Source organism: Macaca nemestrina, chromosome 14 (assembly GCF_043159975.1).
Source record: "Macaca nemestrina isolate mMacNem1 chromosome 14, mMacNem.hap1, whole genome shotgun sequence".
NCBI classification, from domain to species: Eukaryota; Metazoa; Chordata; class Mammalia; order Primates; family Cercopithecidae; genus Macaca; species Macaca nemestrina.
Window position 1 is genome coordinate 105,397,362 of NC_092138.1, and position 26,887 is coordinate 105,424,248.

General features: G+C 51.9%; 1 protein-coding gene across 12 annotated transcripts in view; it reads right to left on the reverse strand.

Moving 5' to 3' along the window:
- Positions 1–26,887, reverse strand: part of LOC105463895 (DENN domain containing 1A) — a 547,224-nt gene that overhangs the window by 3,136 nt on the left and 517,201 nt on the right. For 6 of the 12 annotated variants that reach the window (XM_071078302.1, XM_071078299.1, XM_071078298.1 and 3 more), the window contains 3 exons: positions 21,148–21,236; positions 4,917–5,045; positions 878–1,136 (listed from right to left, as the gene is read on the reverse strand). In XM_071078302.1, coding sequence (XP_070934403.1) covers positions 878–1,136; positions 4,917–5,045; positions 21,148–21,236 — 477 coding nt within the window. The other 6 variants (XM_071078304.1, XM_071078300.1, XM_071078301.1 and 3 more) reach the window with 4 other exon arrangements.

The window sequence follows — 26,887 nt, forward strand, 5'->3', positions numbered from 1 at the left end:
TGGGGACTCCCCCAGGTTACCAGCAGAGGACCCAGGTGTGCTGGGACTCCAAGCCTGTGCTCCGGGAACTCAAGAGAAAGCTCTCGTCCCTTTACACCACTGGTGGTTGCCAAGGAGTTTTAGGAAAGTGACTCCAGCTACTGGCTGGCCCTTTTCACTTTTTAGATTGCAGGCACTTGCAATCACCTGTAAGCCTGGGAGGGTGAGTGAGACTCAGGGCCTGGTAGAAGGCACCTTGGCTGGGGAGAAAGGAGGAGGCCAAGTTGGAGTCCTGGCTCTGCCACTTGTAAGCCACATGGCCCGGGCACCAGTCCCCTTCTCCTGGCCCAGGTCCTTGCTCCCAGCAGGGAACACTCATGAATGACTGGAGCTCTGTGAACCCCACAGTGTGACCCAGTGATGCAAAGTCAGAAGCCCCCACTTGCAAGTAAGGAAACTGAGGCACCGAGAAGGGATGTGATGGATTGGACATCACAATGGGAATTACACACTGATTTGCATTCATAATGCAGAGCCAAGAACTTTCATCCAAAGGCTCTGCCAAGGAACCCTGGCAGGGATGGATGCAATCCCAGTTCCAGCAGGGGCTGCAGCCCCTCTGGGGGTGCAAGGAGAGTGGCTGGCAGCACCCGCCCCCTCGTCTGATGCACACACAGGGTGGGGCAAGTTTCCATCAGGCTCTAGCATCTTCTCCTACCGTCACTGTTAGGGTGGTGTGGGCCCCGGCACCCTGGGAGGGGTTTACAGTCACACTGACCCTAAGTGTTGGCTGAGGGCCTTGGAAAGTCACTGTTTCTCTGTTAGTCTCTTCCACTGTCACATGGGGGTCTGCGGACAGTGCGGGCCCGGCAGATCCCCTCCCTTGCCTATGCCATACCTGATAGTCAAAGGTCCCTGGCTGCTCCCTCAGGTCTTTGGGGGCACGAAGGTCCTCCAAGCTCTTGGCCTGGCCCAGGGGCTGCAATGCGGCCTCCATGTCCAGGTTGTTGAAGACGTCTTCCAGAAGGTCGATGCTGGCAGCCCGGTCAGTGGGAGCTGGGACCGGGCCTGTGGGTTTCCGCACTTGCTGCTCTGGACTCTCTGCCTCGTCGCCTTCCGCACTGTCTGACTCCTTGAGTGTCCGATATGGCTGTGGCCTGCGGGGAGACAGAGCAGGCTGGAATCTCCCACCCAGGCCTTCAGGGGAGGAGCAAGCGGCCTCCAGCCCAAGCACATTGAGGGCTTGAGGGGTACACGCAGGAGCCTTCGGGACAGGAGCGTGTCCCAGGGTCTCTGTGAGGGCAGGAGTCTGGGAGGCTGCGAGGGTGCAAGCTGGGCACACCGATGGGCCTGGGGGTGTGAACAGGGGCAAGTCGCTTTGGCTCTCACTTGCACTAAGGGGACCCATTTAGTGCCCCTCCCAAACTACAGGTCCTTTCATAAAACTAGCTAGTGGGCTTGTGAGCCATTCAGACAAGGTATGAGGAACAGACAGGACTGGAAGGGGGCTCACAGGCCAGCAGTCATGCTCCTCTTACTCCCGCCCTGCTCTGCTGTTTGGTAGCCTAGGCACAGCCACAGTCAGGTTCTGTGAACAGCTCATGGGGAACTGTCTGGGCCTAAGCTTGCCCTGCTAAGCTTGGTTCCAGCTCTGGTCATGCTATTTCTTGCTGTGGGACCTTTGGCAGGTCACTTAATTCTCTGAGCCTCAGGCGCTCAGGTGGTGGTGGTGGTGGTTACATGAGCAAATGCGGTGCCCGGCACACAGCAGACGTGCAGAGGTTGGTTACAGCATCCAGCGCCCACCAGTGAGCATGGCTGTCACACAGGCTCTTCTGCTAACAGCTTCCTATACTTTTACACATCAAAACCTTGCAGCCATTGGCTGGGCGCGGTGGCTCACGCCTGTAATCCCAGCACTTTGGGAGGCCGAGGTGAGCGGATCACTTGAGGTCAGGAGTTCTAGACCAGCCTGGCCAACATGGTGAAACCCTGTCCCTACTAAAATTACAAAATTTTGCGGGGTGTGGTGGTGCATGCCTGTAGTCTCAGCTACTCGGGTGGCTGAGGCATGGGAATTGCTTGAACCTGGGAGATGGAGGTTGCGGTGAGCCAAGATCACAACACTGCACTCCAGCCTGGGTGACAGAGCAAGACCCTGTCTCAAAACAAGCAAAACAAAACAAAACAAAACAAAACAAACCACAAACAAACCCCACACCACTACTTTGCAGCTGATACAAGTATAGGTAACAAAGGGTTCCACTTGCCTTCCCTTCCCATGGACCTGAGTCCCAGGGCACCACTGGGTAGATGGAGAGGCAGTGCCTGGGTCAACCCTGACCTCTAGTGGAGCCCCAGTGGGAACTGCATCTCACCTTTTTTATTTTTTTTATTTTTTATTTTATTTTTGAGATGGAGTTTCACTCTTGTCTCCCAGGCTGGAGTGCAATGGCGCGATCTTGGCTCACTGCAACCTCCGCCTCCCGGGTTCAAGCAATTCTCCTGGCTTAGCCTCCCGAGTAGCTGGAATTACAGGCGCCCGCCACCACGCCCGGCTAATTTTTTGTATTTTTAGTAGAGATGGGGTTTCACTATGTTGGCCAGACTGGTCTCGAACTCCTGACCTTGTGATCCGCCTGCCTCAGCCTCCCAGTGTTGAGATTGCAGGTGTGAGCCACCGCGCCTGGCCACAGCTCGCCTCTTCTAACCCCAAGTCTGGGGCTGGTGGTGGCCCTAGGTCAGGCAGAGATCGTGCCTGTGGCACTGGTAAAGTGGGGGAAGGGCACCACCTGGCGGTCAAGGGTAGGCTCACAGTGAAGACTGCAGGGTGGGGGACATATGGGAGGGCTCATCAAACAATATCAGTGAGGGACAGGGACTCCATCATGTACTCTCTCGCTGAAGCAATGCTAGTGGGCCAGGAAGTCGGACTTACACCCCCACTTTATGGATGAGGAATGAAGCTCAGAGATGTTAATAACTCACCTATGTCACACAGCACTCCCAAGGGGTGGAAATGGAAGCCAAGCTCGAGAGGCTTCAAACGTCCCTCACTCACCCTGACCAAGGAATTAGAGACCCTTTAATCAAGATGAGCACAATGAAAGGGTTAAAGTCAGTGTGCTTCTGGAACTTAAGGAACCCATTTTGAACCCATTTTGAGTTAGGATGGGCCAGTTTCTTTTCAAACACACACACAAAGGCCTGTACTGACCTCTGAGGTCATGGGCTAAGGAAGCGAGCCCTTGCCATTATTTAAATAATTAAGGCATCAGTTAGTTCCGAGAGGATATGATGGAGCTGGGTCTTGGACTTGACTTGGTGCGCTCCTGGCTGGCAGCAGGGTGCCTTTTCCCAAAAGGTGTTTTAAGTTGACACATAGATGAACATGTCTTATGCTAAAGGTTCTATTTTTGTTCTAATTAGCAACAGAAATAATGACTAATACATTAAGCCTACAAAATCATAGATATTATTGCTTAGGAGAAGGCTAATTTTAAAATATTTGGAAAAAAATTGAAACAAAGATTTGATATACAGCAAAAGTGATGTGTGATGCTTGGATGACACCAGCTTAGGCCACTACTTTTTTTTTTGTTTAAGGCAGAGTCTCATTCTGTCACCCAGGTTGGAGTACAGCAGTGTGATCTCAGCTCACTGCAACCTCCGCCTCCTGGGTTCAAGTGATTCTCTTGCCTCAGTCTCCTGAATAGCTGGGATTACAGGTGCGTGCCACCACACCTAGCTAATATTTGTATTTTTTTTAAGTAGAGACGGGGTTTCCCCATGTTGGCCAGGCTGGTCGCGAACTCCTGGCCTCAAGTGATCCACCTGCCTGGGCCTCCCGAAGTGCTGGGATTACAGGTGTGAGCCACTGTGCTTGGCAAGGCCACTACTTTCTAAGTGAGGACACTGGGAGGGGAGTGACTTGTCTGGGTCCCCAGTGACCTGGTGGCAGGAAAGGGTCAGGACCCTCTGACCCTGTGGGGTTGGTGACAGGGGGCCGAGCAGCCTGGGGTTTATAAGGTCCTTAGAGCAACCCACAGGCCACCCCATGGGGAGGGAGCTGATGCTGGGGTTTGGGAAGAGGGAGAGGGTGCAGGGGACATGAGGGAGAGGGAGGGAAAGGCATCTCCTCTTCTGTGCAATGACTAAAACGATTAACATGCTCCCTGGAAGGTTGCTGTGGTCACCGTGGGCATCCAGCAAAGGGTACTTTCCATTCCCTGAAAGGCTCCCATTAAAAACACAGAACCGTGTTAACAAGGGCAAACAGCTTTTGTCTGTCTCTCTGCTCGATCCCAGCTCTGAAACACTTGTGGGTAGAGGAGCAGGAATGGGTAAAAAAAGGAGGGCGACAGCAGCTTAATTTTAGGGGTGGCTGGATGGTGGGTGAAACTTTTTAAAATCACTACTTGTAATTGGTATGAGGCTTAGGCTATAAATAATAATGATTAAAATTATCTTTAAAAAGTCAGGCAGATTAGAACACTTGGATAGGCTGGCATTCAATACAAACATTTCATAGGAACGTTTTCTTTTTCAACTTAAACTCTGACTCCCATCTCCATGGCTTTCCAAGACACGCTGAGATAAAGAAGGACTTGGAGATCAACAACCAGGCTAATTGTAGTCACCAGTTCCATCAGCAATCAAACACATTTTCATCTCTAAGGGACCAACACTCGCATATCACCCTGTCACCTTACTCAATTGTCACAGCCCCTGTGGAGCTAGCAGAACGGATGCCCTGAGAGGTGGCACACGGAGGTGGCATCCATCCGGCATGTTGGCACTGGGGCACCGGCAGGCAGCAGCTCCAGACACCCTCCCCCCCGACACAAAGGCAAGCATCACCAGCCCCCCGCTTTCCCCATGCAGCCCCGCAGAGTCACCCAGCCGAGCTCAGGGAAATGGAAGAAGGAAGAAGAGACCATTCAAAGGGAGCAGAGAAGAAAAAGCTCTCGGTGAAGCCAGAGCTCGGGCCCTCTTCCCGCTGGCATTCATCGTCAGAGGAGTCTTCGGAGAGGAAGACCGCGTAGTGTCGTAAGGGCTTTACCAGGCTGGGGCAGAGGAAGACAAAAGAGAAGAGAACAGGCAGTTAGGGGCGCCCTCAGAACTTCATGTGCAGGCGAGAAGCAGGCCTCTGGGCTCCATGCCTGGCTCCCTGTGCCAGCCTGGGGTGGCAGCTCCCAGGAGAGGAAGCTTGTTCCAGATAGAAAAGAAACTAAATTTGCCATGTGTCCAGAGCCTTCAACTCATGACCCATCACATAGGACGTAGTAATCCCACTTCCATTTGGTTAACCCTCAAAGTTGGCAAAGAATCACGCCTGAAGATGGTCATCACTGTTGTTTATAATATTAAAACATGGAACAACCTACATTGTCAGCAACAACCAGCTGGCGCAGTAGCTGAATCTTGTCCTTCCACGAAACGCAATGTTTATGAAGACAAATTTAAAGATCAGGATGCAGAACTGCAATCACACCGCATTCGCTGTCATCTGCTTATGGAAAAATTCATAGAAAAAAGACTGGAAAGGCACGTGGCTAAATGTCAATAACGGCCAGTGGAATCACGGGTGATTTCTTTCCCCCCTGCTTCTTTTTATTTTTCTGTGTCTTATACATTTTCTACAATGAGCATATCTACTCCAATAATCAGGAAGAAATAAAAAATAAAAAAGTTAAAGAAAAAAGTGAGCCGTGCGGAAGAGCTCTCGCGAGAAGGCCCTTTTCTGATTAGCGGCTGCTCTCTAGAGTTTCCGTCAGATGCCTCTTCAGAGAGTCTTTTTCATCTGTGATGTGGAAATTAAATATTCATTGTTATAAAAAATGCATCTCCCTTGTCAGCCACCTGTGAGCTCTACCTCTATAAACACCAACACATACACAGCCTGGAGAAACTCCACGCCCGGCTCCCATGAATTATATACTGACCAGGGCCCACCGGAGGCCGTGTGCTCAGCAGGGGCGAGCTGGACTAGCAGACCTGGGTTCAAATCCCGGCCCTTGCGCTGGGGAGTAGGTGTCTCTGTGCGTTCCACCAAGAGGCATTTTGAGCCTGCTCGGTGTGAGCAGACCCAGGGGTGTTCCGCACCCCTGCCCCGTTCTGTGGGCTGGCTTGCTCTGAGGCAAGTGAAGTTTGGGGAGAATATGGGGTCTGGAGGCTGGCATGGGCTACCTCCTCTCCCGTCACCCCCTCAGCCAAAGCCGTCTCCCTTCTCTGCTCTGTATGCTGGAATTCTTTTGAGGTTTTATTTCAGGAGAGGGCAATGTGTCCAAAAAAAGGGCACGAGAACCACAGCTGGAGGGTGAGTCAGAGACAGTGGCTGCAGAGGGGGACGGGGCGAGTGGCCTGTGCCTGCGCTTTGCTGCAATCCGCCAGGGCTGGTGCCCATCCCAGCACTTTCACATCAGAACCCTCACTTCCTCCCAGAGGCTGGCCAGGCAGACTTTTGTCCTCGAACTGCAGTGGAGGTTGAGGCTCAGGAGGGGAAGCCAGTAGCCCAGGGTTACACAACAGGAGGCGGTGAGTCGCAGCGCTGGGCTCTTCCCTGCTCCCAGGCTGCCTTGCTGGCTGTCAGGGGCAAGACACAACTCAGCCCTTCCTGGACTAGGGAGGGCTGTGGTCCAGGGGGCATTTTCCTGCCTCAGTGGAGAGGCCAGGAAGACCTGACTTGCAGGAATCTTGGGGCCAGGGCACCTGGCTCCTGCCACTTCCACAGCAAAGAAGACAGAGCAGAAAGGCTACCCTCCATACAGCCACCAGAGTCTCTTTCAATCACAAACCCACACTTGTCACTCTCCTGCTAAAACCTACGAATCTGCCATTCTGAACTGTGATCTCGCTGCAGTTGGTGGTATGGTGAGTAAATAAATCTGTGGAGCAAAGGGTTAGGAATAATATGTTCAGACATATTATTTCAAAGTTGTTTCAAAGTTAGGGGGAGCCCACTCTCGCTCTGTAGCACTGACTGCTCTCCTGAGCAGGCGAGGGGCGGGTGGGCAGGCCGTGGGCTTCCGCCGCACTCTGGGGAGCTCGTGGGATGCACTGCTGAGCAGCCGTGCCAGGCCTGGGCTCCAAGCAGGGCAGTCTCCGCGCTGTGTGTTAGCTCTGCCTACCTCTGCGGCCCTCTCCTGGCCTCCCCTGCACTTCGGCCATGCTTACCATCTCTGACCACACCGGCCCGGGATATCCCCCGTCCCTGTCACCTTTGCTTGGAGCACTGACTGCTCTTTGGTCTTGAAGACTCAGCTTAATGCGACTGCTATGAAGCCCACTGGAGTCTAGGAGAGCTCTTTGGCTCTGTGTCTTAGCACTTCTTAGACACCATTTAGCCTCTTGCCACTGTTTCTGAGTCGAGCTCCTCAAGGGCAGGGCCTGGCTTGTTCTCTTTCTCCCCACCTGGGGTACAGCACGAATGCCGTGGAAGTTTGTGAATGAATGAAAGCCAGCCTTCTGGGGGAACCCCCACTTTACCATCTTCCTGGAGCTGCACCATACTGTCCCCTTTCCCTAGACTGTTCTGAGATGCTAAGACATGAAGAATGGGACGATGTTTGAAGGTGAAGGTGCCAGGGAGGCAGGGGCAGGCAGAAAGTGTTTAAAACGATATCAACAAGCAGGCACTGTGCTTCATAGAGGCCATTTCTACCCCTCACAAGAGCCTAACAAGACGGTGTCACCATAGTGTACCCATCCATGGGTACACCATGAGTGTACCCATCCATCTGTCCATCTGTGTACCCAAGCAACAGGTGCACTCAGCCTGCTTCCTGTGAGCAGACCCAGGCTAGCTGTGCACTGGGGCATCACTGGTGAAGAGGTGACCATGTGGCCAAGAAGTGGAGAACGGGGACTGCAGCCCGGACAGTCCACTCCCAGGGTCCTCACTCTCCCGTGAGCGGGGCTCGGGTGAGACGCACACGAAGGGACACCAGCCCCTGCTCGGGCCAAATGGAGGGAGGCTCTCCACTTGCCCTCGTGTCCACCTTGGTTGCCTTTCTGACATCCATCTAAGCACAGGCCCCCACCTCTGGCTCTGACAAGAAGGCACAGATCACAGCTTGACATGTTGGCGCAACGCCACTCAACCTGCGAGGAATTTCCGGCTTCACCTAGGAGCGAGGAGCCTCCGTGCTGGGCCGCGCCCTGGCTTCGGTAGATCGGGCTGCCACTGTTCAGGCCAGTGTCACAATCCAGTGCCGCCCACGCTGCTGTGATGGTGGAGGGGGCCGGGGGCTCCCACACTGGCGTGACTGTGGCAGGCGGGGGAAGAGAAGGAACCGCAGTTTCCAGTTCACAGGCCACCTTCCTTCTCCAGTTGGATGTACTGATCGGGCCAGGCTGGCTGGGCAATGGTTTTCACAGGAGACCCAGCTGCCTCCAAATATACCACCCAACTCTTGAGAGTGGCAGGGCACACCCAGGTGAGAAATGTGTCATCTGATGTGCTCAGATCAGAGCTTGGTAAAGTCCAGGCCACATGGATGGCGATAACACCAGCAATACTTACAAGCCTTGGGCAAAATGCTGTCCATACAATTTCTCATGAATTCTTTATTGCAACCCCATTTTGCAGAAAAAGTAGCCAAGGCTCAGAGAGGGGGAGTCACTTGCCCGGGGTCACACAGCAGCTAAAGGTAGAGCTGGGAACTGAATGTGGATTCGCCGACTTTCAACCACTACGGGATCTCACCTCTTCAGTTTCCTGGGTCGGAAACAACGAAATAAGAGATAGGGTGTTTCCTCTTCTACTTTTAATGGAAGGTGAGGTTTCAAAATAAACTTACTTAAATTCAGCTGCCCATGTTCTCCCATGAAACATACAGTCATATATTTGTCAGAGATAAAGGATGAACCATCGAAAACGTCCAGGCTTACATTTTTTATTAGCTTAAGGCAGAATATGAAAAAAAAAAAAAAAAGCACCTTTTCCCTCATTAACCCAATTCAGCTACTCCCCTGCAGTCTGCCACCCACCACTTGCCTGGATTTTATTACACACAAAGAGTTATCTGTGAAAAGGCAGGTTGCGGCAAACTTGGCTGCCCAGCGAGGGCTGCCAGAATCTTGGCGTGGAAGAAAGGCTGGCCGTCCGTCACGGATCAGACCCCATCGTCCCCCACGGCTGCTCCCGCCTCTGCCCACCTCGTCTCCGCGCGGAGTTCCCATGCAGATGACTTCCCGAACCCCTTCTAATGTTTGGTTTAACGTGTCGCTGGTTAGCGCGCGCGTGTGACAGTGGTGACAGGCGAGGCTGTTCCTTTTTAAATACCATGTCAGAGACACGGCGTCAGGAAGCGGGGACGTGCTCCATGCTCTCTGCCGCACCGGGATCGCACCGGCTTATTTTTTAATGAGGAAGATCTGCATCTCGGGAGTTTTTTTCATGTGTCACATCGCGTGGACAAATCAGCAGCACGTCACGCTGGCCCAAAATGAAATGCTGACAAATGTAGATATTTCAAATTTAATTGACATTTAAATGTACTTGAGATAAAGACGGGGAAAAATCAGCCAGGACTTGGTCTCCGGAGGTGGTGGAGGGGAGCTGGCGATCATTTTTGAAAGGATCATTTCACTCAGGCACAAAGGATCTTCATTTTGTAAATGTCTTGGCTACGCTGTGTCCCTCTGTCACGTGGCTCCAGTGGGCAGGTGCTGACGAGCAGGGACAGGTCCCAGGGTGAGGCCGGGTCCTGCCTGTCTAGTGAGTGCCAGTCTAACTGTCCACTACCCTCCCCTTCTAGCCAGGCTACCTTGGAAAAGTCACTGCACTTCCCTGAACCTAACTTTCTTGTTGTTTAATTTTCTATTTCCATAGGTTTTTGGGGAACAGGTGGTATTTGGATACATGCGTAATTTCTTTAGCTATGATTTATGAGATTTTGGTGCACCCATCACCTGAGCAGTATACACTGAACCCAATTTGTAATCTTTTATCCCTTACCCCCTTCCTACCCTTTCCCCACCGAGTCCCCAGAGTCCATTGCATCATTTTTATGCCTTTGCATCCTCATAGCTTAGCTTCCACTTATGAGAACATACGATGTTTGGTTTTCCATTCCTGAGTTACTTCACTGAGAAGAAGAGTCTCCAATCCCATCCAGGTTGCTGTGAATGCCATTCAATCATTCCTTTTCATGACTGAGTAGTATTCCATCATAGATATACCACAGTTTCTTTATCCACTTGCTGATTGATCGACTTTTGGACTTGTTCCACATCTTTGCAACCTTATTTTCTTATCTGTAAAATGGAGATTCTGTAGCCCTCCTGAGAGTCTTATGGGAAAACTCAAATGCAAGTATTTGTAAAGGGCTTTGCATGGCACTGAGCACAGTGAATACTCCACTGTATTTGTAAAGGGCTTTGCATGGTGCTGAGCACACAGTGAATAATCCACTACTGTCCACATGCCACGTTCACCTGCCAACAAGTAGATTCTGGGCATCTGTATCCTGTGCGGGGTCTCTCCTAGGTGTTCAAGGATGAGTAAAGCAGTCCCTGCCTTCCCAGAACTTTCCAGGCATGGTTAGTGGTCCTCAGTTGGCTGTATCTCAGCATATCAGAATCATTTGGGAACCACCGTCTCCTGCCAGAGATTCCACAGCACAGGAATCTCTGAAGTTCCAGCTACTCAAGAGTCTGAGGTGGGAGGATCGCTTTAGCCCAGGAGTTCCAGGTCAGCCTGGGCAACACAGCTAGACCTCATCTTAAAAAAAAAAAAAAAAAAAAAATAGAAGGTGGCTCTGAACCAAGACTGTGGGGTCTCTGGGGGTACACAGTGGCACATGCCCCATAGAGGAAACTGGAATTGGACTGGAGCTGTTCTCTGAGAGACCCAGGATAAGGGCTAGGACTGTTCTCAGGGAGGAAGAGCTGGAGACAGAGGAAGCTACTGTACATAGGAACCTGTATATTCAGTTGCAGGTGAATATCTACTTAAAAGCAACAAAGATAAGAAGAATTATTGTTGCAACAAGTCACGATCACCAGGGTGCTCTGTCTGTTCTGCCTGTCTAGTGAACTGGTTTAGGGGAGGTAGGGGAGATGGGTGAGTGTGCGACACCAGGTCCTTCCTGCCCCACTGGGGACTTGTTTTGCTGGAGGACAGTCGTGGCGGTGTGCCTGGCTCAAAGGGTCTTGGACAAGGCTCCATTTGGGAGGTGATGTGGGAGCCGGACCTTTTTTTTTTTTTTTTTTTTTTGAGATGGAGTCTCACTCTGTCGCCCAGGCTGGAGGACAGTGGCACAATCTTGGCTCACTGCAACTTCCGCCTCACGTGTTCAAGCGATTCTCCTGCCTCAGCTTCCAGAGTAGCTGGGACTATAGGCATGTGCTACCATGCCTGGCTAATTTTTTTAAATTTTATTTTAGTAGAGATGGGGTTTCACCATGTTGCCTAGGCTGGTCTTGAACTCCTGAACTCAGGAAATCCATCCGCCTCAGCCTCCCAAAGTGCCTGGCCGGAGCTGGACTTTTAATCCTGAGTATGGGAGAGGTATCATGATGACCTGGACGCATCTCCGAAAGGGGCAGGCACAGGGAACTTGATGTCGGGGTGGGGAGTTCAAGAGAAGAGGATGGAGGTTGGCAGGGACCAGGTCGTGGAGGGCCTGGAGCCAGTGCAAGGATGAGAGGTTATGTGTAAGTTTAGGGGTGGGGCAAGGCCTTGGGGTGGCAGCAGTCAAGCAGGAAGCATGTCTGGCTGCCCATCCCCCTCTCTTGGGTTATGCCCTTGGCTTCTCCAGCCTTTATTCAGGCATTTATTTAATTACTTCTCAGTCTGTAGGTTCACTCCTTCCTTCTTGCAACAAAAATCATGAATGCAAATTTCACATGTCCATACCCATGCCCCAAGAAGCCCTTCCACGGCCACTGGCTGGACACTCACATAGGCAGTGGCCCGAGCACGGGACGTGGGCTTCAGGCTCTGTGGTGGAGGGAAGACGGAGCTGGGGATGCCTTGGGGGCACTTTCCTCTGCAGGGAAGAGGCACTGTGCAGAGCACCGGCCCCTCACCCTGAGGACAGCCTCTGCGTCCTGGAGCCCAGATCTGGAACTGATTTCTGGGAACATGAGGTGGGGCAAGAAAGCAGTGGCCGTGGGACCTGGCTGCCCGGGTGCACATCCTGGATGGAGGGCACGTCATTCCACTGGCTACAGCGGTGGCTCCCTCATGGCTGAATGCCCAGGCTGTGAAGATTTTTTGCGGAGCAGGGAGTTTAGCCAAGACGACACTTGTGAAATTGCTGGGCACAAAACAGGCACTTGAGAAATGGCGATGTGGCATCTAGAAGAGGCAGAGGGCTCGGGTGGGATGGCAAAGCCTTTCAGGGGTGACTGAAATCAGTCATGTCTTGAGGATGAGGCCCCTGTTCCTAAAGCATCCCCAAGGCTTGGTTTCCAGCTGGAATTAACTCTCTGTGGTGACAGTTCCTGAGAAAAGTCCTTTCCTCCAAGTCGCCAGGCAGAAGCGGTGACAGACAAACGGGTCCCGTGTCTTCCTGGGCTGCTGCAGATCCTTGTGGGGATGCTGGGCGGGCAGAGGTGAGGCGTCCTTGGCACTTCCTGCTTTACCAGTCTAGGTTCAGGCTCCACGGCTGGCTTCAGGCTTGGTTTTGTCTCCAGAGCGCAGAATCCACTGTGTGTGTGTGTGTCTGTGTGTGTGTGTGTGTGTGTGTGTGTGTGTGACAGAGAGAGAGAGAGAGTGAGAGTGAGAGGCCTCTAGCCCTGCTAATTGGGTCTGTGACCTTCTGCTCATGTGTTTGAACGGCTGGCTGCTCTGGGAGTGGGCCCTGGCACCCTGCCAGGGGGTAGAGCCCAGACAGCTGCCCCTACCCCCTGGGGCTGAGGGCCCAGCTGGCATCTTGGAGACTTGCTCCTGGGGCTGAGCAGAGTTCTTGGCTCTTAGAGGGCCGGGGATGCACTGGCAGCTTCATACGCACGTCCTAATCACACCTGGCACACAGTAGGTGCTCTTTACCTGTCTGTGGTTGTTACTGGATGCACCTCCCCGGCCTCCCAGGCACCTGACAGCAAGCCACACTCTGCCTTCACAGATTCCTTTTTTTTTTTTTTTTGAGACGGAGTCTCGCTCTGTCCCCCAGGCTGGAGCGCAGTGGCCGGATCTCAGCTCACTGCAAGCTCCGCCTCCCGGGTTCCCGCCATTCTCCTGCCTCAGCCTCCCAAGTAGCTGGGACTATAGGCGCCGCCACCTCGCCCGGCTAGTTTTTTGTATTTTTTAGTAGAGACGGGGTTTCACCGTGTTAGCCAGGATGGTCTCAATCTCCTGACCTCGTGATCCGCCCGTCTCGGCCTCCCAAAGTGCTGGGATTACAGGCTTGAGCCACCGCGCCCGGCCCACAGATTCCTTTCTTCATTCACCCAGGAAACATCTCCGAGCAGAGGTCTGGGCTCGGCTGTGGTCCAGGAGTTGGAGAGTCAAAGCTGAGGAGGAGCTCACAGACTACTGGTGTGCCTGGTGTGTGTGTGTGTGTGTGTGTGTGTGTGTGTGTGTGTGATAAAGAGAAAACTACAACATGGCAGGTCACTGCCAGATCCGGAGACGCGCAGGGGACTGTGGGCATGGGAGGGAGGAAAGTGGGCGGTTCGTGGGGGAGGTGTTGGGAGTGTCAGAGTGCTGAGGCTGTGGCAGCCACCTCAAGAGGTAAGGCCAGAAGGGAGGCCACACGCCCTGCTCACTCAGGATGCCAGTGCCTCCTGTGGGCTTTTTCCCCAGCCACACTCCTGGAGATGTTAATAGGCACCATGTTAAGAAAGGAGGGCCAGGAGACATGCCCAGAGCCTCCAGGCTGGTGCCTGGTGGGCCAGAAGGCTGACTCAGGCCTGTTGGATGCCAGAATTCTGCCCATGCACCAGGCTGCCATCCAAATGATGGGCCCACGCCCCCAGGGCAGCTGTGGGGCTGTGCAGGACGGAAACTGCTCTACCCTTTCGTGATCCACAGCTGGGAGCACCTGAACTGCCGAGGCTGAGCTGAGCCCAGGCCCGAGGAGGGCGTGGCTGTTGAACGTGCACAAGCAGCACGCCAGCTTTTGCCAGAGCATGTGTGCGAGTGTCCAAAGAGTCCCTTGCAAATCATTCTGAGACCTGGACTTCAGGCGGGGTTTTCTCACTAAATGCTTCTGGCAGCTTCTTCTGATCTTATTTTAATCTTCTGGGGCTTTGGTGCTGGGGTCACGCGGTGCAATTCAGAGGATCAGACACTCCAATTCCTAGGCAGGAGGGGCTGGGCATTTGGGGTACAGACTGTCTACCTAGCTAGCATGGCCTGCAGGAGTTTTCCTTGTCCAGAAGGATTCGGACGCATGTTTGAATGCCAGTCACATGTTTCTCTGGGTCCATCAGAACCAGACGTCTAGGAGCCCACTTCTGGTGAGGGTATAAGGGGGTACAATTCTTCAGAAAGTTGTCCAGCAATATGAAGCAGAAATCTTCTAATGACTAGTTAAGGGTAAAGGCTTTTGGTATTAAAGAGGCATGTTTGAGGCTCAGGTCTGCTACTAACTAGCTGTGTGACCAAGGGCAGTGACGATCTCTTGAAGTCTCAGCTATTTCTATAAAATAGATCTCATAAGAGCTCCCCCTACATATTTCTTGCGAGGATTAAATGAAATGGTGTACGTAAAGTGCTTAGCACATTCCCAGTTCATGGGAGTTGTCAATAATTCCATTTCTTTTTTCTTTTTTTTAAGAGTCTCACTCTGTTGCCCAGGCTGGAGGGCAGTGGCATGATCTCTGTCACTGCAACCTCTGCCTCCCGGGTTCAAGTGATTACCCTGCTTCAGGTTCCCGAGTAGCTGAGATTACAACTGTGTGCAACCACGCCCGGCTAATTTTTGTATTTTAAGTAGAGACGGAGTTTCACCATGTTGGCCAGGCTGGTCTCGAACTCCTGACCTCAAGTGATCCACCCACCTCGGCCTCCCAAAGTGCTGGGACACAAGCAAGAGGCACTGTGCCCAGCCTAGAATAAGGATATTTACCCTCGCATTTTTTCATATTAATGAAAACCTGGAAAGGATGTAAAGATCCAGTATGAGGGCAATAGTTATGCAGACCACGAGCATACACACAATGAGATCCTCTGCAGTCACACACAACAGAGGTCACAGAGACACAAGGAACAAGTCCACATGCTGGCATATTGCAAGGAAGTTGCAGCTCTGTAAAAGACATGCAGGATAAAGACTGGGCAGGGATCTCCAGGAATGCTAATAAGTAGTGGAATGAAAGTAATGGGATTCAGAATGAATTTGCCTCTTTCCCCTAACATTCCAGATTGTCTATCAGGCTACCAGGTAATTTTCACAAACCAAAAATTACCTGAAAAGAGCAGATTTTGCATGGATCTGGCCAGAGAGGTGAGCTGGGCAACAGCCCTGGGCCCTGGTGGCTGAGTCTGGACCCTTCTTACTTAGTACAGTGGAACTTCAAATAACCAGGATGCAGCCAGTCAAGACCCTCACGTGACTGGAGGGTGTTCAGTGTCTCACCCACTAGGAGACAAGGTGTGCAGTGGAAAGAACTTGGCTCTGCATGCAGGTGGTCAGGAGGGGCACGTCGGATCCACAACCAGCTGCAAGCCCCTTAACCCTTAAGACTCAGAAGACAGCCCTATATCTGGGCTGTGAAGATTAAACAGGTGGTAGATGCCTATAATTATCTCCCTCCATACTCTCAGCAACTCTGTGAGGGCCAGTGCCCCAGCCCCTACTGCCGCCTCCCAGCAGGGAACAAATGACTAGCTGCCTGGCAGAGAGATGCTCCCCAGGATCAATGTGTCACTCCCTGCCTTGGCCTTAGTCTGCGTACAGTGTGCCACCCTGAGGGGCCCGGCAGCTCAGACCACAACGCTGCCTTTCAGAGCCTGCCATTGCCTCTTTCCAAGCACCCAGTTGGATGGGCAATTCCCCTATATCTGGCAGGCCAAAAGGAAAACAACTTGGGGCCTGGCAGCCATGCACAGCCCGCAGAAACCACCACAGCCTGTTTTATTTCTGGGGTTTTTTTTTTTTTTTTTTTGAGACAGAGTCTTGTCCTGTTACTCAGGCTGGAGTGCAGTGGTGTGATCTCGGCTCACTGCAAGCTCCACCTCCTGGGTTCAAGCGATTCTCCTGCCTTGGCCTCCCTAGTAACTGGGATTACAAGCATGTGTCACCACACCCAGCTAATTATTTGTATTTTTAGTAGAGATGGGGTTTCACCATATTGGCCAGGCTGGTCTTGAACTCCTGACCTCAAGTGATCCACCCTCCTCAGCCTCCCAAGGTGCTGGGATTACAGGCGTGAGCCACCGCACCTGGCCATGGCCCACTTTTAATAGGAGGGAAGCTGTGAACCTCACTGCCACAGCCATCATCCCCACTAGTCAGAGAAGCACATGAGGATAATTAGGTCTTAACAGAAAGCCTGGATAGTAGAGAAGAATGGACCAGGCCTCTGTCATCAGACAGCCGATCCTACCATTTTCTGGCCCCGAGAAACCTTGGGCAAGTTACTGAAAGTCTCTCTGAGCCTCAATTTTTCTGTCTGTTCAATGGGAAAGCTACCACCTACCTCTGACAATCTTTTTTTATTTTTTGAGATAGGGTCTCACTCTGAGGCCCAGGGTGGACTGCCGTGTCATGATCTCAGCTCCCTGCAACCTTCAACTCCCCAGGGGTCAAGCAACTCTCATGCCTCAGCCTCCCAACTAGCTGGGACCACAGGCACATGGCATCATGCCCAGCTAATACCTCTGACAATCTTAAGGGATGTTTGGTAAATGTCATTTCTCTTTCCTTCCCCAAGAAGAAACAGTCAGGCACGAGCGCACATGGTTTCTTTGGTGGTAAGAAGACTGAACAGATCCAGTTCAGACTGAACTCCAGCCTTCAGGGAACCAGAGAAGAAGGGTGGTCTGCTAGACAGGCCATCTCATTTTAGGATGTGGAGCTCTCTCTGGGCAAAGCCAGCCTAAAGACGGACCCTCAAGGGCCCTGTTCCAAGGACAGCATCAAGAGTGTCATGGAGAGAATGAAATCAAGAATTGTGAATGCTGGCCCGGTCACTTTTCAACTGGGTGACCTTGGGAAGACTGGTCAAATCCACGTTCCGAGCCTGAGCTCCCACTCTGGAAGAAACGATGCTAGCCCAAGAGGGCCTAGAAATCAATGGGTGCTCCACTGTACCCCCTGCTGACTGGTGTCTAACCCACAGCCTCTCCTGCAGGATCCCTCCTACCCTGATCCCTGCCCCAGGGAAGCCCCGGGCATCCCATCAACTAGCTGTGCTCTGAATAGTAATGGAAGTAGCCAGTACTTCTTGAAGAGATTTAGTAACTGAATATTAACCAAGTAATGTCACCTGAAAAGTAGAGGGAATGTTTCCCCCGGAAATCTTTTTGAAGTCTTCTTCCAATTGTCAACGGCCAGTTTTTTTTTTTTTTTTTCTTTTTTTTTTGAGACGGAGTCTCGCTTTGTCGCCCAGGCTGGAGTGCAGTGGCCGGATCTCAGCTCACTGCAAGCTCCGCCTCCCGGGTTTACGCCATTCTCCTGCCTCAGCCTCCCGAGTAGCTGGGACTACAGGCGCCCACCACCTCGCCCGGCTAGTTTTTTGTATTTTTAGTAGAGACGGGGTTTCACCATATTAGCCATGATGGTCTCGATCTCCTGACCTCATGATCCGCCCGTCTCGGCCTCCCAAAGTGCTGGGATTACAGGCTTGAGCCACCGCGCCCGGCCGTCAACGGCCAGTTTTAAGGGGCTAGGAAACCTACCGTTGATTCAGAAAGAAAATTTGACACAGGAAAATTTCATTTTGGGAGAATGCAAGTCAACCAAGGGTCAGCATGGGAACTCCCTTTTAAGGCCTCCTTTAAAAAAAATATTACGTGCTTGTGCCTAGTAGGTTTTCAAAGTTACTTGCTGAATGAATGAATGCATGAATGGACAGATGGAACGACGGAAGGATGGACATCCGCTGAGAAGGAAGAAATGAACTTCACGGGTGGACTGGCCAGAGAGTCAGCTATTCCAGGAGACAATCTTGCTCTCAATCAGCCCTAACTTGCTGTCCATAGAGCTGGTTATTTTATTTTTGAGACAGAGTCTCCGTTGCACAGGCTGGAGTGCTGTGGTGTGATCTCAGTTTTTGGCAGCCTCCGCCTCCTCAGTTCAAGTGCTTCTTGTGCCTCAGCCTCCCGAGTAGCTGGAATTACAGGGGTGCACCACCACACTCGGCTAATTTTTGTACTTTTAGTAGAGACGGGGTTTCACCATGTTGCCCAGGCTGGTCTCGAACCCCTGACCTCAGGTGATCCGCCCGTTTTGGCCTCCTAAAGTGCTGGAATTATTTAATGTGCAATTGGAAGTGACAGTTGGGGCAAGAAGTCAGAAGGAATGGATCTCCTCCCTCCACTTCAAAGATCCTGCATCCCCTTCTGCCGCCCTGGTCCTCTAAGTTTCCCAAGCACTTTGATATTCCCAGTGGAGATGAAGATCTGTGATTCAAGAAAACCCAGGCCAGATTAAAGGGCCAGGCACCGAGTCTGTGTGCCCAACCCGGAACCACCACCCAACAAAGGCCCATTAGGATCGGGCCCCTGCTGCCGGCCTGGCTTCTCACATCTCCCAATACAATGCCGACAGATTGGTGGAGTCGGTTTCTTCCCCCCTCCCCCAAACAATATTTTATGAGGAGTCTGTTTTATTAAAATATTTTCCGCTGGATGCTTCCTGTGTTTCAAGAAGTTGGTCCTGCCAGCTGGAGCTGGTGACAGTTGAGAAAAACACATCCAAGTGCTGTTGTGACATGGCATTTGGAAGGGGCGGAGCACAGTGGGGGGGTGGGGAGGCAGCATGGGAAGAGGCGTAGAAAAACACCCCGGTTGCACCAGAAATGCCACTGGCATTATGGGAGAACAACCTCCCCTTCCTCGTTAAACACACTTGAACAGAAACCCTTGGAATGATGTCCTGAAACGTACCCCTCTATCTCCTTGTGGGCCCGAGCCGCTGTGACATATGCTCACAGAAAACCTGTCATTTGTTTTCTATCACTGTTAGTTTGTCAACCACCAAACTGGCTCCCAAGCTCCCACTGGTTTATTTCAACTCTAAGTATTTCCCAACAGAAGTAGAAAACAGGGCATATTGAAACAACTAACCAACCAACAAACCCGAAAGTGATACTGACACGGCTCAGGTGATAAGCAGGAAAACGGGATCATCAGACACTGGCTGTTTGGCACACACTGCGGAGTCAGCCCCTCTGCCCGGTCTGGAAAGGCAACGGCGTAAGTCAATGTGATGAAGAGGTCCAGCCTCTCATCGGGAACTTGGCCACAAAATGGGTAATGCTTTTCTGTAGGATGTGGAGTGTAGCTGGTGTTGCAATGGTGTTTCTGTGTAATGCGAGAATATTCTGGGTTTACATCTCAATATCAACAGGCCTGTGACCTTGTTTCCTGGTACAGTGTCTAAAAGGCTTAGTCCAGTTTTAAAGGTGTGACTTTAAAGAAATGTGACAAATTTCATCCCCTTAAGGAAGAATCTGTAGTCGGAGGCACTCAGGTGCCATGCAGCATTCTCTCCACAAGGGGGCAATCATAATCCATCCCTCAATGTTCCCACCAGGCTATTGTGCAGAGCAAAAGTTAAACTTAATCCAACTTCAGGAGTCCTCTCTTCCAAATTTCTCATAACTTAGCATCCTTGTGTGCAAGCACGTGCACACACACACACGCACACATAATTCCAGGACTTTCTGGGCAAAGTCTGAGGGCTGTCTGGGTGGGCTGATTCCTTCCCCTTACTATTAACCAGAGAATCCCAGGGAGCTGAAGTGAACTGAAACTTGGGTTAGGCCCCAGCTTGACAGTTTGAAATCATTTTTCCCCCTTCTCACTCCAATTCTGTCTAGGACCTGCCATGTCCCTTACCGTCTTTCCCTGAGACATTTTCTGAGAGCCAGCCAGACACGGGGGCCTTCCCCTTTCCACCCCAATGACTTCAGGATCCCTGGGGTAATTTTTCTGACTCCTCCAACAATCCTAGACCAAGATGAACTCATGCACTTTTTCAAGGCATCACAGGAAGCCAGGGTGTAGTCACTGAGTTGTCTGGATAGAGACCGAGGGCTGTGCGCCTTGCGGACAAAGGGAAGCAGCACTACCTTCTGCAGACGGCTCTGGTCTGGACTCGGGGCTGTCTGCAGCCTTCTGCCTCGCCCCCCACAGGCAGCTCCACCTCAGGCCACTGCTTGTCTTTCTGCCTCCCTCATTCACCTGACTCTATGCCGGGCATAACACCCAGGGAGCGTGGCATCTCAGGGAGATGTGTAAGAAAAACCACAGCGGGCCGGGCGGGCGCGGTGGCTCAAGCCTGTAATCCCAGCACTTTGGGAGGCCGAGACGGGCGGATCACGAGGTCAGGAGATCGAGATCATCCTGGCTAACACAGTGAAACCCCGTCTCTACTAAAAAATACAAAAAACTAGCCGGGCGAGGTGGCGGGCGCCTGTAGTCCCAGCTACTTGGGAGGCTGAGGCAGGAGAATGGCGTGAACCCGGGAGGCGGAGCTTGCAGTGAGCTGAGATCCGGCCACTGCACTCCAGCCTGGGCAACAGAGCAAGACTCTGTCTCAAAAAAAAAAAAAAAAAAAAAAAAAGAAAAACCACAGTAACATAAATGCTCCAGCACAGGTGGGCAAAGGGTCCTGGTGGGGCTGGGGCAGTGGATAAGGGCAGTCCTGTGTAGAGATCTCGGCCATGGAGGCCTAGGAAGGTGGGTGGACCCAGTTCAACACTTGGCCTCCTTCACCAGGTTCTAACCCTCACCTACTGACTCGGTATGTTCAGCACAAGAGGCCTAGGACCTTCTTCTGAACCCAGCCAAGTACGCTTTGGACCCCACCACTCGAAATCCAGCCCAAGTGCCTGGCTCCCTGGCCTCTGGGGCCTCCCGCTGGTGTGACAACCAGACCGAGTAAGAGATCAAGCCTTGTTCGCTGAATGACCCCTTTGTGAAACACCCACTGGGGGCCCCGGGGAAGCCTCACAAAGGCCAGGGCTACACGCTGGAGCTCCACAAAGTGCTGGCCCCGCAGACAGAGGGTTCTTGCAGACAGAGGGGAGAGGTGCGATACTCACTGCTCAGGGCTCGGCACAGACGTCCTCCGGCCTTCCACTGTGATGTTGCTCTTTGGTCTCTTAACAACATGAGGACGAGGTGGGCGCACCTGGAGGAGTACAGGGGGAGATCCCAAGAAGGAGTGAGTTGGAAAAGCCATACAGGAACATTCTGAAGATTTGGATAAACACCCCCACCCCCCAAAAATGTTTAGGAAATTTCAAAGCTACAGGCTACAATAGCCCAGCCTATCACAGAAGCATCACCATCTAATAGGCAGCAGGTAGACACATTAACTGGAATTCTGTGGTCTATTTAAATCAGAAAGGTGCTCCTGGAAAGCTCGGTTTCTTCATCTGCAAGATGAGGATAGTGCCATTGGCTTCCTTGCAGGGCTGCAGTGCGGGTCCAATGAGATGATGTCTACATAGGACCCAGAACCAAGAGTCCCTTATCAATGACAATTCCCTCTCATCTTCCTCTGACGCCCAGAAGCTGGTTTTGTAGAAAGAAAAGGTTGTGCTCACACCTGTTTTTAGGGTGCACATGCTTAGTTTGCTCTTTTTACAACAGAATCACAGGGTGCTTATTTTCCTCTCTAAATAAGAGAGGCATGAGAGAGTGCCACTACAAATCGTCTTTCTGTTTCCCAGGGCATCCCCGTGCCGGTCCTCCCAGCAGAGTTCAGCCTGGATGCTGCCCATCTTGCGTAGCTACATGCACTGAGCAGACCTAGTGGGAGGGCCTCCAGCGGGTACATCAGGAAGGACCCAGCTTCCTAACTCCACAGCTGCTGCTGCAACAGCGGGATGAGTTTTTCGTACCTACTGCGTCTGAAAACTAAGATGAGGGCCCACAGAGAAAGGCACCCTCATCCCCTGCCAGAGCCCGTGATGGATGTTAGGCTGAGAATTTGTGGGTGCCCTTAGAAGTATACTCATTTGGTCCAATTGACATTCCACGGCTTTAATTTGGCACGGCCATCTCCGTACACTCCCAGTGGCTGAGAGGGATGGGTTGAGAGCTAAGCTGAGAAAGTCTATCTCTGAATTTCATTGCCGATAAAAACCACCAAGCCTGCCGGGGCAGGGGGCTTGCTTTCTCCACGGATGGGATGCCACAGCTGCTGAGTTTCCAGGACAAGACAGGGAAGGACAGCAGGCACACACTCCATTTCCTGCCCGCCCCTTCTCCTGAACATCACACCTCCCGCCCCCCCAGAAGCTTGTGGGTGACACGGCACAATGGCTTAGGAACACAGATGACAGAAGCTGGCTGCATAAAAGACAAGTTTTTATGGAGTCTCATCAAGCCCTCAGGTCTGTGCACGTGTGATCTAACCAAAGTTTTTCCTGTGGAGTGGCCAGTCTGATCTCAGACTGGTTTGGCAGATCAGGGATGTGGTAAACACCAAATGCATTCCACCAAACTGGCTGTCTTCGTCTATGGGGTGATTGTGAAGACCGGATACAGGGAAAGTCCCCACATGGGGTCTGGTACACAGTGGGGGCTCAATAAATGTTCATCCTGCTCCTCTGTGACCTGGATGTCCCTTCTTGTCAACAACAAAAGGAAGACGAAGAGTGGGTGTCTCTGAGTTAGAAGATGAGTTTTAGGATTCTCTTATCCCTGCCTCGCATTCTGTGGACTGCCTTGGGTGTCATGGTCGCTCAGCAAGATTTTTAGGAACAAGTGAACATTGCTGCTCGGAATCTGAGAAGTGCATAATGACGTTGCTAGTATCATCGTGATTAGAACTGTGCCTGCCACACAGCTCACATTCAGGCAACATGTGCTGAATAAACAAGTGGATATCCCCGCACCTCTTCTAACTCTGAACTGGTTTCCCCAGCTCTGGCAGCTGGTCAACAGGGTCACCTGGCTGGAATGATCCCCACCCCCAACTTCTCCCCACAAAAGGCGGGAGTGTGGGTAGGGTGAAGGAGCAGTTCTGCCCCTGCCCCGGGGGGCCCTGGGGCAGAGCTTTCAGGAAAGGTCAGACTTTAAGGCCTGTCAGCTCGTCCTTGCACAGGGCTGCTCCTTGCTACAATAAAGGCGGGTTAAGAATGTGAACTTGTGGCTGAAATGGGGGGATTAAGTTTGTGGCAACTTCAACTGAACTTGCAACGTGGTGAAACATGGGGAAAAAGAACAACAGAGCTAATTAGACGAGCTGAGCTGTCAGAGTGCCGCTGAATGGCTCAGCGCCAACAAACAAAAGGAATGGGTTGGCAATCAGCGGGATCGGTGGAGGAGACTGCTTCATTAGGGATGATAAAACAGACAGAGCAGTGGGGGAGGGGCGGGGGTGGGGAGCACAGAGCCGGAGCCGCGGAGGCTGGGGAGGGAGAGAAAGACACCAGACCCAGAGGCAGTTGGTCACCAGCACAGCTGCTGACCTACCCAGAGTTACACACACCTGACTGGTGTGGACAAGCCAGACACAAAATTACACTCACAGACATGACCATCCCGAGATATACTGAGGCCTCCAGACTTCCACGTAAACACTATCTCAGAAATGCACACTCACAGAGGCACGCGCAAGAGGTGAAGGCACATGTATGAATCACACACTCACGCACACGCACCCTCGCACGTGCATGGCGGCGGGCCACAACCAGGCACAGACACATACAGACAAAATGGTTTATTAATGAAGCCTGAATCACAGACTATGCAGACAAGTCTTGTCATATTTCAGCCATCACACCCATCTTTCTGGGGTGCTTAGGAAGGGTGGGTATGGGGGATGAAGGAAGAAACCCACAGGCACACACAACAGTGACTGGCCCCACCAGTGTGAGGATCCCAGCCGCGCCAGGGGAGAAAATGCTAAACAGAGATTTCCAGCTCTGTTCAAGGGGGACTGGAGGGGAAACTTGGGAAGCCAGCCAATTCCCCACTGGATTTAAAACCTGAGAAATCTAAGTCGGCAGGGTTAAATGTGTATTGAATACAAAAGCACTGAGTACATTTGATTTTAATGGTGAGCAAGAAATAATAAATACAGAGCTTATAAAGCGCTTCACACGCAGGCCGACGGCAGTCTGCCTCTCCCTTCGTCCAGGAGGCGCTGGCATGGTTTTCTTCTGCTCTTTCCTTTTTCTTGTTTTTAAAAAGAAAGCCCAAATCCTCGGGTAACATCTGAACTCCAGCCACAGGTGCCAGGCTACAAAGCTCCTTCCAGAAAGGCTGAATGGCTAGAGCCTCCCCCGCCCCTGCTGCCCCGGGCCAACGGCTGCACTTCTGTCCTGAACGTTTGTGGCTACGTGACCCAGCAAAGCCACACTGGAGGCTGATGGCTCCTGACATGGGAGCTTGGCAGGCTGTCCTCTTCGAGGCCCTCAGGGGGTTCTATATGCTGAGTCTCCCTGGTTCCCACCTAGTCTGTAGCAGGGTCCACTGGAAATGCTTGCATAAATGCACGTAGAGTAAATGGTCCTTAGGGGCCCAGAAAGCATAAACCTTCTGTGACTCCCAAATTGGTCTCTTAGTGCTGCCGCTTGGCAGAATAAGTTCGGGGGACACGCCAGGGACCGTGCCAGGCGCTATACATACACAACCTCTATTGTTAAACCCATTTTACAGATGATGAAACTAAGGCTCAGAGAAGGTGAGGATCCTGCCTAAGGTCGCACAGCCAGGAAGTGGCCAAGCTGTAATTCAAACCAGGGCAGGCCTCTCTGACTTCCAAGGCTAGGAGAGCTGGTTCTCCCAGGCATCCCGCCTATTCGGCATGCCATCAATCCAGGAGGTTCGGCCAAAGCTAGCACCAGGCTAGTCACCTCCTGCATTAGCTCAGAGCCTGAGGCAGCTGCTACTCAGTGTCTCTCACAGCGTCTGTCTCCCGAGTCCTCGGTTGCCAATGGATGTGGCGGCCCACCCCCCAATCTGCACAGATCCCCACACCGGTGAGAAAACACAGAGTCCACTGTTGCTGTCTCCGATACTTGAACTCTTCCAAGGGGAGTGATCCTTCCCTGAATCATGACTTTCTTTTTTTTTTTTTTTTTTTGAGACGGAGTCTCGCTCTATCCCTAGGCTGGAGTGCAGTGGCCGGATCTCAGCTCACTGCAAGCTCCGCCTCCCGGGTTTACGCCATTCTCCTGCCTCAGCCTCCCAAGTAGCTGGGACTACAGGCGCCGCCACCGCGCCCGGCTAGTTTTTTGTATTTTTTTAGTAGAGATGGGGTTTCACCGTGTTAGCCAGGATGGTCTCGATCTCCTGACCTCGTGATCCGCCCGTCTCGGCCTCCCAAAGTGCTGGGATTACAGGCTTGAGCCACCGTGCCCGGCCTGAATCATAACTTTCAAGATTCTGTGCCCGCCTTGGATGCCAAGCCTCAAAGGGGAACACTGAGAGCTACCTGCTGCTGACTTTGGCTTAAGGGGAGGCTGTTTGGTAGAAAACAAAGAGACAGTGGAGAGAGGCGAGCTGGGCTCAAAGGCAGGACTTATCATCAGGCCTGTCATCATCCCCGTGGTGTTGGCTACAAATTAGGGAGATGGCATCTGCCTGCTCTGGGCTGGACAAATGAGACAGTAATGACACAAGTGCCCAGCACAGTCCTAGGCACCAGAAAAGGTGCTCAATGAATATTAATTCTCTTCTCCTCTGTGTCTCTGCCAGACCTAACATGGCACTGGAGATTCCGCAGACAGTTCAGCCGCTACTCATTACTTTTTTTCTTCACTGAATTTTTTTTTTCCTTCTCCCAGCATTTTATATAGATTGAGCATCCCTAATCTGAAAATCAGAGATCTGAAACACGCCAAAATCCAAGACTTCTTGAGCCCCAACATGATGCTAAAGGAAACGCTCACTGGAGGATTCTGGATTTTGGATTAGGGGCACACGACCAGGAAGTATCATGCAAATATTCTAAAATCCGAAACAAACTGAAAGCTGAAACTCTTCTGGTCCCAAGCAGAAGACGGAGGGTCCAGAGAGCTTGGAATACTGGCAAGACTACAGGTTCTAGAGTCCAGATGACCTTATTTGCAGTTGAGGAACCTGGGTTAAGTTACCAAGCATCAGTTTGCTCACTGCTAAACAGGGTGGTGACAGTGCCTACTTCACTGAGCTATTGTGAGGCGCAGCTGGGATGAGGTACCTAAGAATGATTTGCTGACTATAAAATCCTAGGCAAGTGATGGTTATTAATAAACTGGGCCGTTCCTTAGAAGCTGTAAGATGCAAAAACCTGTTAAGAATAAGAACCGTTGTCCAGGCATGGTGGTTCACACCTGTAATCTCAGCACTTTGGCAGGCCGAGGCGGGCGGATCACAAGGTCAGGAGATTGAGACCATCCTGGCTAATATGTTGAAACCCCGTCTCTACTAAAAATACAAAAAAATTAGCTGGACGTGGTGGCGGGCACCTGTAGTCCCAGCTACTTGGGAGGCTGAGGCAGGAGAATGGTGTGAATAAGCCAAGATCACGCCACTGCACTCCAGCCTGGGTGACGGGGTGAGACTCCGTCTCAAAGAAAAAAATAAAAATAAAAATAAGAACTGTTACTGTGTGTGTTCTACAAATGTCATCCACTTTCCTTCTCATGAAACCCCTCTAGCAATGAGGGCACAGCCCCGGAGGTGAAATCAGACTCAGAGAGCTTCAGTGCTTGCCAGAGTCACACGACTTTAGCATTCAAGCCTAGCTCTGTCGGCCTCCCAAATCCATGCTGTTAAGGACTATCCTGAAACTCTCACTAGTCACACAAGGTTGCTTAGAAGGGGCCTCCTGTCCCCCAAAGC